General features: G+C 38.4%; 1 protein-coding gene across 5 annotated transcripts in view; it reads right to left on the bottom strand.

Annotated features, from left to right (window-relative positions):
* Positions 1–247: 247 nt before the first annotated feature.
* Positions 248–19,734, bottom strand: part of SATB1 (SATB homeobox 1) — a 102,125-nt gene continuing 82,638 nt past the window's right edge. For 4 of the 5 annotated variants that reach the window (XM_014450472.2, XM_014450470.2, XM_006083655.3 and 1 more), the window contains 3 exons: positions 6,421–6,624; positions 5,733–5,828; positions 248–4,151 (listed from right to left, as the gene is read on the bottom strand). In XM_014450472.2, coding sequence (XP_014305958.1) covers positions 3,654–4,151; positions 5,733–5,828; positions 6,421–6,624 — 798 coding nt within the window. In that variant the 3' untranslated portion in view covers positions 248–3,653. The remainder of the gene's footprint in view (positions 4,152–5,732; positions 5,829–6,420; positions 6,625–19,734) is intronic. The other variant, XM_006083658.3, reaches the window with a different exon arrangement.

Below are 19,734 nucleotides of genomic sequence, written 5' to 3'. Positions count from 1 at the left end.
ATTTACATGAAAAGGATTGCCCCAGAAGAAACACCCCCTTCAAAAGTAAAAAATATTTATTTGTAAGGTAAACTATAGCATCAATATCTTCTGATATTTTAGATATGATTAATGTTTTTGGACCTCCATTGATTTCCACCTACCATGCAAATTGCTGGCTTGTTTTAACATAGTAGTCCTTTCTCTATAGGTTATTTAATAGGGTTTATACATTTTAATTGCTCTCTTTGAAAATATCACCAGGCAGTTCAGAACAGCTCATTTATTGATGACATCATGACATTCAAGGACCTTAAAATTGGCTCATGATAACAATAGGGAATAGGGCAGACTTTCATAATGGAATGTATAGGATTGTCATTTTTACTCAATCTGGAACCATTTGAAAATGTTTTCTACTCAAGCTATATATTTTAGATAAACATAGATATAGATAGCACTACTTATAAAAAGACACACTTCCTTTAAGCTCAGAATTCATGGGGGCTAAATGTTCATCTATACACACTTTATACATAGTATGAACAGACTTTGTAACCAAGTGCCACACAACAAGGGCACGCATACATATTAGTTACCTTGGTTGTCAAAGGTTACGTGTCAACTCTGCATATTTTGTGCCAAGGAGATACTATCAACATTATTTTTTGCATAATGTGCAAGTATTATATGGCCACAGAGTGTAATACAAATTAGTGGCAAAGTGCTGAGGGGAGGAATCCATGACAGATTCAGATGCGCAAGGTTGAGTATTACCCGTAAACTACCTGACTCTGCTAAGGTCTTCACAGCACGAAGCGCTACGTCATGCCCCGCTTTTAAAGTCTCTGATAAACTTGGACACGATGAAGCTTGTTCAAGGAATTGTACCATAGCCGCCAGCAATAGGGACTGGTGTGAGGGAGCGATACGTGGCATTGGGGGAGCAATGTGGAAGATCACCCAGACAGGTCTTTTCCAAAACATGCCATCTTTCCTGAAAACAATTGTACTCACTCCATCATGACCATGATTGTTTACTGACATGTGCTATTTTTGGGGGTGGGGAGGGTGTTAAAATGTCATTATTAGCAGAATTAGGGCTGCCAAGATGAAAGGGCCTAAGAATTTTGTTAGTATTGTTGATTTCTTACACACACTCATCAATTCCTTGAGAAAGTTATTGCATAAGTTAGATTACTGGGAATGGGAAAATCATATTTGCAATCCAATTTCTCCTTTCCCTCCCAAAATTAAATCTCATACCTCTGACATCTGTTAAATGTTGGGCTGGTTAAAAAAAAAAGTCTCTCTGTTCTAAATTTTCTTTAACATATGAAAAAAAGAGGAAGATAGAGCTTTCTTAAAAACTTCATAGTATACTAGTGTCTATTTGTCTTATTTTTAATACATGAAATCTTATGTCTATTCTAATTCAAATTCCTTTTGCTCAAATTATTTCCTAAACTCTAGGGAGCAAGAATGTTTAAAAGTTTCCTCACTTAATAAAATATCTGAAAACTTTTCAATCAGTTTTAAGTCTGCAGCAAACCAGCTGCCTTCATAGTAGTTCAGCTGTGCTTTAAAAGTAAATAGTACTTTTGAAAACTGAATTCGGAGTTTTCAATGATCCCATTTCAGTATCCTAAGTAAAAGCTCAACCCTAAGCAACCCAGTTGACTACCAATGAGCTTATCATGGCCTAGGGCACTGGCAGGAAAAGAATGGGCCATTTCAGAACCAAGTTTTAAGGAATTCGGATACCCCCTATTAACATCGAGGAAACCTTAAAAAAAGGAAGCAAGATATAAAGTGAATAGAAAAAGAAAATAATCAAAAACTGCAACACTGGCCTCCAACCTTCCCATGACCATTAGCACACCCTAATTTTGTATCTTGAAAATTGTGTTTAAATTCCAGGTGTGTTATTCATATTTTCTGCATGAACCGAGCTAACGTATATTCCATTTATAACTTTTTAAAAATGCGTTGCTTATTAAGGAATATTTATACAAAAGGTCCCTTTTTCCTTACTTATTTTGTTATTAATGGCCTTTAAAAATATGTGTACACTAGCTTAAAAAAAGCGTTGCCATAAGTGAAGTACTGTGGAATAAATGCAGATGAATCCACTTTCTAAGCACATAACTGCTAGAGGCTGGATTTATGTTTTTGCCAGTGAGTCTTTAGACCATCCTATCTGTTTATTAAGCAAAATGTTAACCCCAAACAGGTTATGATCTTCATAGTTTAACTTTAAAAAGGAGCATGTGTTCGTGATCTAAATTTACAGCATTTCGAGTGACTTTTCTTTTCCATTGCTCTTTTAAGAATCAGTAAAATATCATCAAGAGAAAAGTATGAACATGCACCTAACCGAGAGGACCACCTTTGACTCTGGATAGTTACTCCACATAAGCAGACAAACCCTACCATGTCATATCATACAAACAATTTTAATTGTGTAGTTACAGTCAATAACCACTTCCTAATCAGAATATTTCTGCATAAAGAAAATTGTGATACACTTATAAAAACAGCCAGCTGTAACAAAATAGCTGGTGTTTTCATAGCCATAAACTCATAAAAAAGAAATACACCTTTATACAGAAATTTTATACAGATGTAGCTTTAAAATTGATTGTAAACCAAAGGAAGACACATTGCAAACATCAATTATTTTCACATTAATTGCATAATTTTCTAAGGTGATCTATTAGTTTTATTTACCTAAGCTTATTTGCATGATAGTAAAAATTGCATACAACAATAAGAGTGAAGCTTATAGTATGAATTGCTTGGATAACATAGAGCACTTTTTATAGGCAACTGTGTAAAGCACATTTTCTCTATTTAAAACTTTTAAGACACTTTGTTTTACTGCCCATCAAAATACATTTATAAATAGAAAAGAATCAGTATGGTAACAAGAGAAGCAATATTACATTTAACGGAAACTTCCAAAAAATTAATTACAACATGATGCTGCAGGATCTACAAATAAATAATGAGGACTAAACTGTGTTTCACATTTTCTTTTCATTTAAAAAAAAAATCATGTAACAATGAGAATGAAAAAAAAATTACAGTGAACTTTTATTTCCAAAATAAAAACAAATTTGAATTACGGCAGTGCCATATAATACAAGGCATTTGTTGGCATATGTCATCTTTAAACTGCATTCCACAGTCTATAGTTCTTTTGTAACATACAATAGAGTAACAAACTCTTTTTTTTTTTCTTTTAAAATAAGGGGCGAGTTTCCAAAGATCAGTGTGGAGTGTTACAGAAATAATGAAAGGAAGGAAATCATAATCACAGAAGTTATAATGCTTGTTTGAGGCTCCAGAATAATAATAATCTTTTTAAAAAAAATCACTGGTATCATGCTGACGGGGTACACACCTCGGTGCGTTCCCGAGAACACAAATCTGAACTTTTAATACCAAACAATCCTCAATGCTTCACCTGGGGCTGCCGAGCAGTTTGTAAATCAGAGTAAAACATTTAGTGCAGTCTGCATTATCCCTTCTCAACTTTCCTGTTTGTGCAAGTTTCTGAAGATTCATTGGCCAAACCATGAACAACAAAGGTTTCTGAGCGCATACAGGTGGATTTTCATTGTGTTAGTAAATACCAGTGGCACTGTTGAATGAAAATAATACTTGATGTCTCAGTCTTTCAAGTCGGCGTTAATGTCTGTGTTCCCTTCCACCGCTAGCTCGTCTTCCAGCTTCACCGAGAAAAGGGTGTTGGCGTTTTTGTCTTGCACACCCTCTTCTAAATCCTTAAGCAGCTCCTCCTCTTTGTATTCGGCCACGTCCACCTCCAGGCCGGAGTTGTCCTTCAGTTTGCCGTGGTGCTTGAGATAGTACCGCTGGTTCTGAAAGAACTTGATGATGGTGAACTTGGGCAGGTCCAGCTGGGCGGACAGAGTCTGGATGGCCTCCTCGTCCGGGTACAGGCCGACGTCTTGGATGAAACTCTGGAGGATCCCCAGGGCCTCCACGGAGATCTTTGTGCGCGGCCGCGTCTTCTGGCGGGTGTCGTCCTCGGCCTCGGCCGGGGAGGCCACGGTGGGCTGCCGCGGGGGGAGCCGGGGGCCGGCCGGCTGCTGCGCCTGCGGCTGCGGGGGTGGCGGCGCAGGCTGCTGGGGCTGCGGCTGCGGCGGCTGCGGGAGAAGGAACAAGCGGACAGTCAGACTGCGCTCTCCCAGGTGCGCGCGAAGCAGCTAGAACTACGGAGCGCATGGTTGGGGGATGAGCCCACGCCTGGCTTCTTGGATGGGGACAAGGGCTCAGGCCCAAAGGCAGGCCAGCGAAAGGACCCACAGCATTCGGAAAAATATCAAAATGATAGTCACTAGGAAGGAAGGACTTGGGTTTGGGGGGTTACTGGGCCTCCTTCTCAGAGGTCACCGGAGCCTCCCTAACCTTGATTTTCAGTCTGTGCCAGAAGTTTGCACATTACGGGAAGACAAGCAAAGCCAATTATGACATAAATAATTAAGATTTATAAGGAAGATCGAGAAGGATTTCAAAGGCATTTTAGAAAGGTGAGGTACAGAGCCATGCAAGAAATGTGTTTTGCCCTATGTCATCGCGTAGGTAAAACATGGAGCAGGATTCGAAAGTTGTATTTAAATTGCAACCAAAATAGCTAGCCCTCCTCTTCTTCAGCATTATCTCTTAGGAGTCCAAAGGATTTCTGAGAGGCTGACGTTTGTGAAATTCCTACCGGACAGTCCTGATTTCATGCACAATGTCTTACCAAATGGCACTAGGCTGACACTGCAAGTTATTTTTCCTTACGGAAAAATAAAGGTCCAATCCGCCGCTAGCAAATTGTTGTGTCTGTGGTGAACTTGGATGTGATTAGGATTGAAGTTTAGTGTACACAGACACTTTTGCATGATTAGTACCTGTATGTGTGCTGTGATTTCCCTACACAATTATACAGAACAAATGTGCGATACATGCACGTAACTGTACTCGCTACCCCTAACTCCTATCAGCAAAGCAAATCAACCCGAGTGAGCGGCAAAATATCAGAACATTCATATGGTGCCTACGCAGTTCCTTTTACCCCCTAAAAAGCAATTTTTTAAAAAACGATTTACATTTTCAAACAAGTCCTACTCTCATTACTTAATGTATATCTTCCTCTTTTTTTTGTTTTCGCTAAACAGTTTTTCAGGCTTTCAGGATTATTTGAGTGCTTGATATCCTCAGGGATTCTCTTTTTCAATTTATCTTGAATACATACTCAGGGATATTTTTTCCTAGTGGATGGATAACCCTGTTATTGTTTTTAGCTACATGTGTATTTTTCCCCAACAATACTCAGAAATAATGCAGGTGATTCACCAAAGATAGTAGGATTTTAGGACTCTGGAAGGCAATGGCATTTTTCCTTAAAGGAGAAGTTCCCCTTAAATTTAACAAAAACAAGTTATACCGCTCAAGTTCAATTGCAACATACTTCCTAAGCAACCGAGGCCCTAAGAGCGCCTACAAAACACCTGACCCCAGTGTTTTCCAATCTCAATTCATAGGGGGGTCGGGTGAATGGAGACGAGTCCCATGACATGACAGCTAAGTACAAGGCTGAGTCTGTTGGCACAGCACAGTGGTCTCAGCCCACCGCCATGGTCAGGTTGTCCTTTAAATATCCCGACCAAGGGAGCAGGTCTCTAAGCCACCCCCTGTCTGTGTCCCTCTCTTTCTGGCAAAGGGAACTTGTGCCCGCTCACCTGAGGAGCAGCACTGAGCCACGGTGCAGGGGTCAGCAGGCCTGGCAAGAAAACGCCTCTAGACTCTCCTTTCCCAAGGGTGCTGGGAGAGGGGCTCTAAAGGAAAGACAAACAGACATGACTCGCCCCTAACCTGTGCTCTGGGAGGGTGTAGGGAGACGGCTGCAAGGTGAAGGAAGGGCCAAGGCGTCGGGAGCAAGATTCCATTTAGGTTTCCCTCCCCACCTCCTTTTGGACAGAAGCCAATGTATAAAATTGTGATTCTACAAAATCCCCCTACAGAAAACAGCAATCATTCCTTTCCTTGGGTGAGGTTCAGGTATTAGTTTTTTGTATGTTTTTTTTTTTTAAGGTGGTGTGTTTTAAATTCTGATTTTAAAAAAAAATGATGAAGCTCATACACACAAAACAACCCAATTCTAACAAAGACTCACTTGCCAAACAAGAAGTGTAAAAGGGGGTTCCTGCCACTTTGGGGGTGGGGAGTGAAGGAAGAGGAACACAAAACACATGTTGGAAAAAGTGTTAATTTTCCTCTCATCCCCCTGAGCAAGACAGCAGTGTATCACTATGGCTTGCTAAAAAGCCCGTGTGTAGACTGCTGGGAAGGAGAGAAACGCTAATTTCCCTGCTCAGTTTAAAGCTCTGTTTACTTAGTGCTATCTTGAATTGGCCAAGGTAAACGAACCTGAATCTGCTCTGCTGGAACGTGGATGATGTGGGGCGGCCTGTCGCCATGGTGATGTACCGCGTTGCTCTCCTGTTCATATATGGCATCGCGTTCTTGCTGGGGAAGACTGAGGAACCTTCGGATCATGGAGAGGTTCTCCCACAGGGTCCTGTTTTCTGGAGAAGGATCTTCTTTCCAGCGTAACAGCTCACACAACCACCCCTTAGAGACAAGGGAATAATAGGTCAGCTCATGCGGGCGGGGGAAAGACTGACAATTTCCATTAGGAGCTTAAAATGGAAAGACCCTGTGAAGTTAATTTTTTTCATAAGCTCAAAATACTCCAATCTGCTTTAAACAATTTTGTTAAACCTCTGAGAAGAGCTGTGGTTGTCAAAAAGACAGGCTCTGTTTCCAATAAATGTTCAGACTGGCATCTTAAAAGAGGGTAATATTTTTCAGACTCCAAGGGCAAGACCCATTTACCCGGGGCTTTGTGATATGTGAGAAACAGGAGAAAAGCCAAGCTGGGTGTGCCTGAGCCTTGCCCAGCCTTCTTGTCTGATGAGTGTGGCCACCTGCGGTCCTGCGGGTATTTAAGGAGAGTTAGGACAGACTTTTAGAATAATTATTTAAAAAGGATTTCATAAGTTTGGAATTTTTGTATTAGAAAGGAAATTAGGTATGAATATTTGTGTGTGTGTGTGTGTGTGTGTGTGTGTGTGTGTGTGAGAAACAGAGAAGGGATGTGTGCAACTGTGTAAGAATGTTGTCCACTATATAAAGCAAAATGATTATAGACTGGGCATTCGAAGAATTCTCAAGAACTTTCCAGAGAGATAGCTCGGAGTCCTGCTTTTCTGCCTGCTGCAGGATACACATGTGATTTGTCAAGCAACCATTTTAACGGGTTTCCTGAGCAAAGAGTGAACTATCAGATTATCAAGAACTGAGTGGTCTAACACAGTCCATTGTCCAACATTTTCTAATCACCCTCTCAAACCTCCTTTGTCTTGGCTGCCATGATGGACGTAAGGAATGGGGTGGAGAGGAAGGGGGGTATCCCACCCAGACCCCCTTCCCCAGCCAAGGCGACCACCCCCAGTTGCTGTGCTGCCTGCTTAGAGCTCAGAGCCACACTCTTTTCTGGAGAAAGGTCTTGGAGTCATCTCCCCTGGAGATGCCTGGACAGTTACTCCACTTCCTCCCTGGCCCCTCGCCCAGGGTGGCCATGCCTGGCTGCCCCAGTGGTTCAAAGTCTCTGTACCTTCAATTTACTGCTGTTTTCCATAGAGGGATTTATTCTCTAGAGATGACCTTATCTCCCCTTTACCTGTGACCCCTTTTTCCCTATCCTCCTTGCTCCTTCCGAGTCCCTCACCAATCACGTGCGCCCGACTCCCCATCTCAGATTCTGCTTTAGGGAACGTGGCCTAAGACACAGGGGCTTCTTGAAAATTTCAACTAAATTAGTTGGCTGTGAATGGATCAAGTACATTTTCTTTATTATCTGATTTTTAGAACTAGCCAAGGAGAAGGTATTTTTGTCTTTTGTTTTGCTGGTTGTTGTTTTTTTGTTTGTTTGTTTTTAATGTTACCTTTGGAGTGAGAATGGTATGGCTTTTCCTCCCTTTCTTCTCAGCCTGAACCACTGAAGAGAAAATTCTCTTTCCAATTGCAATATATAGTGGGAAGAAGCAAGGCACACTCTCCCCAAAATGGCCTATTTGAGAGATTTTAGAGAGAACTGAGACATTAGCTTCCCAAGGCCCATCTACTAACCAGCCAAGGGTGACTGCTGCTAACCCCCAGGAGACCTACCAATTTTTCTGAGAGAGCTTTGATTCTCTACTCAACAGGTCTTTTAATTAAACAAATATGTACATGGGGACAGTCATGCACTCATTCAATGCTACCGAACACATAATAATTCCAGGCTAAAAGAGTAGGCAGTAAACTGAAGATGTGCCTAAAAGAATATTAGCTAAATGAAAAATAAGAATGCTGATTAAGTGTCATTGAACACACTTCTCTTCTAACCTTGGCAATCCTATGTTTATTTCCAGAATAATATGATATGTCATATTTTAGCTCTATGTTTGTACATTATTGACTAGAAAACTATATTCCAGTATTTGAAATATTTGAGACCCTGAAGATGATTATTTAGTGCTTCCTAGCAAATATTTGCTGTCTAGAGTAAGCCATGAAAATATATTTTCCTACATCTAAGCTATTTCTTTACACTTTACCTCTAAGTTTTCATGCTGTGACGGTTTTAGATGTATCTTCCCATAAGTCTGAATATTAACTACTAGAGGCCTGGTGCATGAAATTCATGCACTGGTAGGATCCCTAGCCGGCTGGGGCCTCCCTCCCTTCCCCTGGCCGGCCCGCCCCCTGGTCAAACTATGGTCAAGGGGACAATCTGCATACTATGCTTTTATTATATAGGATGCTACTTTCCTCCTCCTTGTCTTCATTCTTTGGCTATGTCAATTGACACCCGCCCCCATGCCTAAACACAGCAAATACTACAATTTTATTTATCTTTCAAGAGATGTTAGAAGGTTCATAAAGATGCTGTTTTTGGTTTTTTTACTTACTAGTAGCTAGTCTTACATTATTGCAGTAAGTGCTCAACATTGAGATTCTAAGAATTAAAAAAAAAACAACACTAATGCTTGCAACTAAAAATTGCTACAAGTTAAATTAAGAACGATTCATGTAAGAAAAGCTTCTTGGAGAGAGCTGAAAACTCCAATAATTTTCAAATCCTTTAGAAACTTTTTCATGCGGAGATCAGTTAGCACTTGCATATATATGTGAAAAAAAAACATGTGGATCACAGATGTTCTCTGGAAAAGAAAATCATTAGTTCTTTTAAAATGGCTAATAATGATAGCTAATTCCTAAACAATCACATTCACGCTGGTTTCACAAATATTTCAGAAAAAGAGCCCCGACTCATTCAACAAATATTTGCTCATATTGTCACTTGTGTGTCTCTGTACTTACGAGACAGACCGGTATTTTTATTAATTGCCTATGACTAACATAACATTTCCAGTAGTTTGCTATTAACCTCTGCCCTTAAATAATACTTCTAATTCCTTATCTAAAAATAATTTGATGAATTATAAGTTTGAAGCATGTCTCTGCTAGCCTTTCAAGAAACACGGTCATTTAAAGAGACTGAAATCAGATGCTTCTTAGAAAAATATTTAACGGTGCAGCTGGGAACTGTTAGTTCTACAAGGATATTCCAAAAAAACAAAGAGGGGGGGGGCGGGGGTTCTTTCCTTGATGTGCGTATCTCTTAAAAAGTAATGGAAAACAGATATTCTGACATGCCAGTTCTCTGTCGGCAGAGAAAATAATTTGGCTCATCCCCAATTCACACCGGCAAAGTAAGATTAATGTTTCCTAATACTATTTAAATGCCTTGGAATATTCTGACTACCTCAAAATCTATGGATTGAGATTCTATTAATGATGACAGTAATCTAATCTGTGTTTTGCAGAAAGTGACTAAAAATGCCAAATGCTTTCTAACCTTTTTCTAGATCACTTTTCCGTAAGTGTTATTGTTAGAGCATATAAATTTGGGAAGAAAATGAACATGTCAGAATATCTGTAATATTTAGCAAATAAAAAATACTGATTCCCCTAAGTACTGTATAGGTTTTTAAATGATAAATTTATAGATTTACTTGGTGGAGGGGAGACAAGGAATGAAATGCAGCACTAGGTTGCAATATGTGAACATAATTACATTTTTTAAGAGAGGTCTCTGAGACTTGAGATATTAAAAGACCATAGGCCGGGGTAGGAAACTACTCTCAAAATTAAATTCAACGACAACTGTTCCAAACAGTGGAAAAGAGAGGAGACTAAAAGCCTTCAAATAATGATACCGATCCATTCTCAGGAAACCAAAATGGCACAAGGAACAACCTACACTTTAAATGTAGTAAATTTGCCAAGCAACATTACACTGCATATAAAAAGGGCAAAATATAAACAGTAGCCACATGTAAATAAATTAGTAAAACTTTCAGGATGTTACTACTTTTCAAACTGACAAAGTTTAATTTGACACCTTCTGTTCTAAACCCTTTGTTTCTATTCAAAATCACGCCTTGAGCTGTTGCTATCAATCACAGAGCTCCCCCCTATTACTTAAAAAAACTGGCATGGACCCTGAATAAGCTGAAAATGCCATGCAGATGAATTCTGAGATAATATGTTCAAACCTGTTATATACAACACAAATCCTGTAAAGTTATGTATTGTAAACCTACATTTATTGAGAACTAAAAGTCTTAAATCCATCTGCCACAAAGGAAATACTGTTATGTACTTTATAGTAACCAAGAACCATCTGCAAATGTCTAGCCACCGTAAGCAAGAAAATGGTGCAAAGGATGCTAATGCTAAGACTGCACGAAATAACATTCTTTTGACTGGATTTGGTTAGGGGTCTATTAAAGAAATATAAAATCAAGGGGGGAAAAAGGAAGAAAAGGAAGAGAGAAAATGCAGAGTGACTGCCAAACCAGTACTGCAAAAAAGCAAAACAAACTCAATGACAACACAATGGCAATTTATTATGGTCCATGAAGCACACGACTGTATGCTCATTTTAAAGGAAAAATTAGCAGTTCTAAACTCAATATTCTAATGATGTGCTTTACTGACAGAATCTTGTTGTACCACATTTAAATAAAAATCCTGGCACCTTCCTCTCTCAGCTGCTAATTTCCAACCAAACTCAACCCCTGATTTCCATTCTAGTCAGAACAGTTACTTCAAGTCAATTCACTTCTAACATTTTAACGGGTAAGGGGTGCACGATGATTTTCATGTAGTCAGGAAAGGAACCTCATTTCACGAATGAATTTATTGTACCTACAGGGTCCCACACATAAAAAGAGAAACCTTTCAAGGCCTGGCCTGTGATAAAGGTGGGAGCATGCAACACAGTTAGTTTTCCAGGGGAAAATAGACTTCCCATATTCTCTGAGGAAAAAAGTCATTTAATACAATATACAGATATGTATATATGATCATTCTATACATATACATTTTGAACCCAAGAGCTTTAAAAAGAGAAAGAAAATGACAAATAATTCTTGCTACAACTAAGAAGGAAAATACATTTTAAAAAACAGAATGGTAATTTTGAGTTCTAAAAAGCAAAACATTTTGTAGTCTGTATTTACGCCCCCCTCCCAATCTTTTATGTGTTATTTGCAGAAGTATTTCTTTCCAATCTCTTGGGTTCATCGCATAATAATATATGATATTAAAAGAAATCAATCTAAATAGGGAGGTATTTGATACAAACATTTTAGTGGGAAGCATGAATTACATTTTAGCAAGTAGTAGGAACAAGGATTAAGTACATAATCCATTAAACAGTATTTCTAGCACACAAAAAAAGCAGCATTGTAGACTAAACTGCACCAAGCATTTTGAATGAGTACATTGTGAACAACAACTAACTATAAAGCTAGCAAATTATCATTCAGCAAATAATGTTCCACTTTTAAAAGAACCTGTAAGTGTTACTTATGCTAATGAAGACAGTTTTTAATCTGCCCACAAACACGCTAATAGAGGGCATTTTTTTTTTTTTACAAAGCTGTCGGCACTCAAGGGTAATTTCATATCAATGTTCTATAAGCTGGGGGCGGGGGCGGTCTGGGTTCTAATAGTCAGAGTTACTAATTCTTTCACCTTTAGAATAAAGGTTTAAAGATACCACAAAAGAGACCAATGATGTTTAAGCCACCCCTTTAACATTCCAGAAGAATTCCATTTTCACACTTTTTATGCTTTATACACACTCTGCCTCAATGTAGTGTTAAAATATACTACTTCTTCAGGGGCCCCAACATAGACACACAAGGCCTAATGGAGGTACAACCCCACTTCCAGGCCCAAGGCCCGGAGGCTTCACACACGAACTTTAACCTGTTTTGGAGAACAATCATAACACTTTGAACAGTGAGAAACAAAACAGTGGCAAAGCAATACTGAAAGCATTTTAAATTATTTACTAGGTTAAAAGGGTGAAATGATACTTTAAATACATCAAATTTCATCATCTAGGCCATTTTTTGGTGGCAAAGTGGTATTGATCTTTCCAAATGCTTAAAATTAACTATTTTCCAGAAGGTCATTATTTGATTAAAGGCATTAAAGTTGAGGGCAAGAAGCGATGCACTTTTTCTTCTTCCCCATTCAAATCATCATGTAATTTAATAAAAGCCATCCCATCATGTCCCGTAATAAAAACGCTTCTCTTAAGATATTGTTCTTTACCTAACATATTAACCTTTAAATGCTATGAAGTTCTTTAGAAGAAAACCTTTCCAAAAGCAGATCATTCTATAACATAATGAGAGGCCAACCCATTAACATTAATAAAGATACATGTTCTCCTCTATGGAATTAGCAGGAAATACATTAATCTTTCTCTCCAGTTTAATAACTCTACACTGTGTATTGCAAAGAGAATTTCAGCAGGTCTGCAAGCAAGTTTTTCTGCTTTGTTAACACTGGTCTTATTACAGAAAACCCGGGAAATAAATTTGAACAGAGAAGTACTAGTAAATGCATTTCCCATTCTGAAAGTAGCAACATTAACATCCCCATTATTCAAAGATGGGTTTTAAAAAGAAACGTATTTAAAGAATATATATATATATATATATATATATATATATATATATATATATAATATATATATATATATATATATAGAGAGAGAGATGTGATTCTTAGAGAAAGCACATATATATTATTTGATTATATATATATAATCAAATATATTTATTTTCAAAGTATGGTTTCTAATACTTGTATTTGCTAAAAAGAAAGAAAATCATGTACTCTCTTAAATTATTACTATTTTTAAACTTCTAAACTATTTCTGTTTTAAACTCTCTCCAGACTCCAGTTTATGTAAGGGACTCTATATCTTAGCCAAAAATCTGTGGGTTTCCATATTGTGGTAATAAGAGGACATAAAACGGCTCTCCACACATTTCTCATTTGAGTAAAGTTTTGCCATTTTGTTTTTCATAGATTAAAAAACATATCTACAAGAGTTTTCTGGAGGTTTGTTATAAAAAGAAACGTTCATACAATCTGGGTGAAAGCTCCCTTTAAAATTTAGCGAATTTAGAAGGAATATTCAGAATCATTAGCAAATCGTATGTTTTTCAATTTTGCTTAAAATTTAAGCCAAAACAAGAAAATCATTCATCTCCCATGTTTTGTTTTGTTTTTTTTCTTTTCTACCTTCTCACAGCCACTGACTTTGGGGGCACACATAAATATGGAGGCTTTGTTTTCTTCTGCTATAAACTATGCCATAGCAAGATGATCAGATGACAATCTGGTCAGAGTAGATAAAAATGGTTCTTGCTTAAAACGTTTTTCAGGCGAGGAGAATCTCATGTTTAAAGAATATTTTCAGGAGGGAGAATCTGAGAAGTGAATGAAGATGAAAGTATGACATTCTCAACAACGTATTAAACTAGCAAGAAAAGAATCTCTTAATCTGACTGAAATAGAGAACTTCCCCCCAAAAGCCTTAAATTTTTAAAACATTCAACTTGGAAAATAACTTAAAAGTTTATTTTTTTCATATACTTCAAGCCTAATTTTGAGATGGTTTATTCAAAGCTTAGCCAAAACTGATTCTGGCTTACATGTTTAACTTGAATATAGTTTCTGCAAATGAATTGCTTGTGTTTTTTTTCCTTTCCATCTGAGATGTATTTTTGACATTCCATAAATTTCAGTGATATGATTCTGTCTTATTTAACATTTATACACTGGGCCTTAAAATCTTACTTAAGATTTTTTCTCTCTTCGTTCTTCAAAGCTGGTGTCATTAGAAAATTCAATACTCCCAAGGTTCATGCTTTATTTTCATCAGTTTTAGCCTCCACTTCTATCATAATCGTCCGCTTCTTTCCACCCTGCTCACCACTGTCTCGTCCGTGCTGGGGCACCTCTCCCTTGAATGATGTTCTTCGGCACCACACATTTTTAAATTGCTTCCCATGGATAATTCTTTTGATTTCTGAACAAGAAACGTTTAAGTAATCATTCCTTTTCCTCTCTTAATGTAGGGGGGGAAATACACTAATGATGACTGGAGCTTTGATGAAGAATGAGAGAACAAGTGCTATTATATAGAGTTGTGATTCCTAGAGAAAGCACATAAATATGATGTCTGATTTAGTCTCTGGAACTTCCTGATAGGGACAGGCACAGGTTTAACTCAGCATTTTTAGATTCCGTTAGCCATCTTTGAGGTGCCCTTGGAAAAGGATGCTAGGATGAAAATCACTGCTCTGGTCTTCTCTCATACTGCTGCTCACAAGGATCCCCATTAGAGAGAACATGTGCATAGTCCCTAGAGCTGCACCCAAGTTCCTCCCAATCACACTCATGTTCTGCTTTACTGGCCTATTTCTTGGCGGGTGCCCAACACCTCCCCACATTCTATTCTCTTCAACAGCAAAGCCCTTTCTCCTTTTTTTTCTGCCCATCCAAACACTACCTTCTCCTTCAAGTCCTGCTCAGTCACCTCCGTATCGCATTGATGTCTGTGGACTTGAGTACATTTCCTTTCTGAGCTTTAGATCCTCCTCTACAAAGTGCGGATAACAACAGTATTAATCTCACTGTTAATCTCAAGATTGTGGCTGAAACAATACATTCACCCCAGGGCCTAGTCCGTGATATACACAACAAGGGTTGATGAGCTTAACTGAAGCACTTGCCTTAAATGGCTCACAGTATATTTGGGAAGACCTGGTTTTAGTTTTTGCCCATTGAGTATGATGTTCGCTGCAGGCCTGTCATTTATGGCCTTTATTATGTTGAGATAGGCTCCCTCTATTCCCACTTTGCTGAGAGTTTTTATCAAAAATGGGTGTTGGATTTTGTTGAATGCTTTTTCTTCGTCTGTTGATACGATTATGTCATTTTAGTCTCTCAATTTGTTTATGTGATGTATCACATTTATTGATTTGCAAATATTGTGCCAGCCTTGCATCCCTGGAATAAGTCCCACTTGATCGTGGTGTATGATCTTTTTAATGTATTGCTGGATGTGATTTGCTAATATTTTGTTGAGGATTTTAGCATCTATGTTCATCAGGGATATGGGCCTGTAATTCTTTCTTTGTAGTGTCTTTACCTGGTTTTGGATTTAGGATAATGCTGGCCTCATAAAAAGAGCTTGGGAGTGTTCCTTTTTTTCTGATTTTTTGGAATAGTTTGAGGAATACAGGTGTTAGTTGTTCTTGGAATATTTGGTAAAACTCCTCTGTGAAGCCACCTAGACCAGAGTTTTTGTCTGCTGGAAGTTTTTTGATTACTGCTTCTATTTCATCAGTTGTTATCAGCCTATTCACGGTTTCTGATTCTTCCTGATTCAGTTTTGGGAGATTCTATTTTTCAGGAAGATCTAACATTAAAAAATACCTATTTAGTGCAAGGCAGTATGTGATAAGCGTCAATGATGGGAGACATTAAGTGGGACCCACGTGGAGGGGAAGAAGAGATGTGCTGGGGTGGTCAAGGAAGTTCTTACTGGTAAAGAGTGGTATTGGCTTGGCTTTGAAGAAAGGGCACTATTTGGAGTGGGTAGGGTAATGAAACTAGGAGTGAGATGAATTCGCATTTGCTAGGAAAAATACATAGACCAGTTGGTTTTGAACTGACTATGCCTACAACTCTTTTGCAATTGCTCTTTACCATACTTTCCTGAGAATACAACTTAATTACTGTGACCTTACCTACTCTATATGCTATATGTCTCAACTCTATTTGTGAAGAAAGCCTGGGTATTAATTTGAATTTCTATTCTACTACTGACAAGCCCCCTGAACTTTGGTCAAATTATTCAAGTTCTCTAGACCTCAATTTTCTTCTCTATATAATGGGGACAATTTTACCACCAGTCACACAAGGTTGTGAGAATTAAGGTAATTCATGCAAAGGGCTTGGCACAACATTGATGAATGTCAGCTATTATTATTTCTACTATTTTTGCCCTTATCACAAAGATGATCCAAAGGAATTGGAATACCTATGGAATTAAAATTAATTCAATTACCACATCCCAACCTGAACCCAGTATTTTCCTCCCACAAACTAGTTTCTCCTCCTATGTAGTTTAACTCAATTAACAGTATCACCACCCACCCAGTCACCTGTGCTGAAAGGCTGTTATTTGAAGTATAAATTGGTATAATCTTTCTGAAGGGCACTGTGAAAATGTTGAATGTAGAAATGTCTGGTAAGCACCTTTAAAACACAAATGCCTTTTTTTGATCCAATAATTCAACTTCTGAAAATTTATCCTAAAGAAATGATCATTAAAGATGTATACAAATTATTAAACTATAATGATGCTCACATTAGCATTATTTGTGATAGCAGAAATTAAATGTAACTTAAATTCACCTCAATTGGGAATTCAAAGGTATGTATATCTTATGAATTAACGAATATGACATATATTATATGCATATACCACATATATATGTATGCATGTCTAACTTAGCCATCGAACTTCTTGGTAAGTAAATATACTGGTGTAATTAAGCTTACTTGACCCCCTTAGCCATCTCTGAGATGTGTATATACATATACATTCTATATAGAGAGGGGGAACATAAATTAGGCTCTCTCTCAGTATTGGGATTTGGGGTATTTTTATATTCTTCCTTATGCTTGACATTTTTTACTTTTTTCTATGGTGACCATGTACTGTTTTTTAATTTTAAAAAATAGGAAACCACCTTGGCCAGAGTAGGTCACTGGGTTGGAGTGTTGTCCTACACACAGAAAGGCTACAGGTTCGATTTCCGGTCAGGGCACATACCTAGGTTGAGGGTTTGGTCTGCAGTTGTGGCATGAATGAGAGGTGGTGACCAATGGATGCTTCTCTCTAAAAAAAATCACTAAACATATCCTCAGGTGAGGATTAAAAAATAAATAGGAAAGAAAAATCAGATTTTTAATTGAAACTGTTTGCTATCTCCTCCATAAAGGAACAATGATAAATTCCTGTCAATTCCACTCCTTCAGAACCTCTCCTGTATGTGTTCCTTCTTTTCTATTCCTACTGCTCTGGTCCAGGCCCTGGGAATTTCTTCCATGAACTAATCAATGCTGAGGGGTTTTTTAGTTCACTCCACCTCCATGTGTGTTATCTGAGTTACAGTACAAACAAATGCCAACACCAACAGCCCTTTGAGTGGCACACTCTTCACTTTCCTTCACCCAAGGGGCTGGGAGACCCCTGAGGCTCACACTCCCATGAGTGGGTGTTAAAATTGTAACAAAAGATTCCTGCAACACTAAAGTGGCAGTAAGTTGGGGGGACAGAGAAAGATGTAAGAATGACACAATCTGGGCCATTTTAGTGACAATAAACTATACTCCTCTGTAATTCCTGAGGATATCATGGACAGTAGCAAAGTCCAAAAACTCATTCATAATGCTAGTGTTGTGTGTCAAAGAACTAAGATTCAAACTGAGATCAGCTTACGAGGTTGAAGGAGGCAGGGAAGCACTATTAAAGCTTCTGTCAAAGGCAAATATATTGAATTATTTAAAGGAGAAGCTTAGCCCTAACTGGTTTGGCTCAGTGGATAGAGCGTCAGCCTGCGGACTCAAGGGTCCCAGGTTCGATTCCGGTCAAGGGCATGTACCTTGGTTGCGGGCACATCCCCAGTAGGGAGTGTGCAGGAGGCAGCTGATTGATGTTTCTCTCTCATCGATGTTTCTGACTCTCTATCCCTCTCCCTTCCTCTCTGTAAAAAATCAATAAAATGTATTTAAAAAAATAATAAAGGAGAAGCTTAGCCCTGGTCAGTGTTTCTAAATGGTTAGAGCATCAGCCAAAGCACTGAAGGGTTGCAGGTTCGATTCCCAGTCAAGGGCACGTACCTGGGTTGCTATCTCAACCCCCTTTCCTTCCCCACATCGGGGCACATGCTGGAGGCAACCAGTCTATGTGTCTCTGTCCACAGTTTCTCTCCCTCCCCTTCCACTCTCTGGAAAAAAATATCCTCTGATGAGAATTAACAATTTTAAAAATACATAATGAAAACCTTCACTTTTTCCAAAGCCCTCAACCCAGATAAAGATGTGCTCTTATACTGTAACGTTAGGAAGCACATTTCTTACCATGCTGTATCCTAAAGTCACTATTAAAATTTTACATTATTTTTCTATTCAAAATTATGAGCTCACTATGAAAAAAAGATCAATGAATATCCATATATGCCCAGTGCAAAAACAAAGTAAAATGTGAACTTACAAAATGAATAAATTTTAGGTTATGATTTATCTGATACAGTAGTTTGCTTACAGAAATAACTGACTACCATGTTATTTTAAACAAATATGTCTGCCACTGCATATTTACTTATATAAAACCTTTCAACAATGCAGGCATTTCCTAAAATAAACTATACTCCCCATTATATATATTTAGGATCTTGAAATTAAAATTTTAAACCTTCCTTCCATGATATTTTAGGAACAACAACAACAAAAAAGTTTAAAACCAGGGGAAGGCAAATCGGGATTATAGGAGTTAAGGGACTCGTATCCTGAGAGGAACGATCAAGCGGGAGTGTTCATTATGAGCTCCCAAATTGCTTAGGATTTTTCTGATAAAATAACACCTATTTTGTGGTCAAAACCCACATCATCTTATCCATTATGCAAACCTACTAATCAGAGGTTGCCTTAATGAGGGACTCAGATCTTGTGATTTACAAGGAAGCATTAAAAAAAAGAAAGCATAAATATTTCTGGATACATCATGGGAGTCCCAGTGACAATGGCCAGGTTATAATTTTATCAATGAGAGGAGACAGGGGAAGCTGCACAGGCCACCTCAGTTGTTCCTCACAACCACTGCTCCTGTTCCATACCTGGGGAAAGCAGGCTCCTGGAGGGCCTCAGGTGGACAGGAGTGGAGTCTGGCCAGAGTGTCTGCCTGAGCTCAGAGGCCCTACCCCTCTCACCTGGACTCTCTTAGGAATGCGCTGGCCTTTGTGACGGCAAAATTGGGAGCAGATGAAATCTGTTTCTGAAGCATTCCATCCTTCCACAAATAATTACTAAGTGCTATCTGTGTGCTACCAATGGTGCAGGATAAGAGGAAATTGGGGGACGAACATAATAGGGAATTATTTCACTTACTGTCCAGCGAGGTAAGAACAGCTTAAACTTCAGGTGTAAGGTGATATTAAAGGTGTCTTTCAACTGGCAAACATTTCT

The sequence above is a fragment of the Myotis lucifugus genome, unplaced genomic scaffold, assembly GCF_000147115.1.
Source record: "Myotis lucifugus unplaced genomic scaffold, Myoluc2.0 scaffold_8, whole genome shotgun sequence".
NCBI lineage: Eukaryota > Metazoa > Chordata > Mammalia > Chiroptera > Vespertilionidae > Myotis > Myotis lucifugus.
The sequence above is the reverse complement of the archived record's forward strand: the minus strand, read 5'-3'. Positions and strand labels throughout refer to the sequence as shown.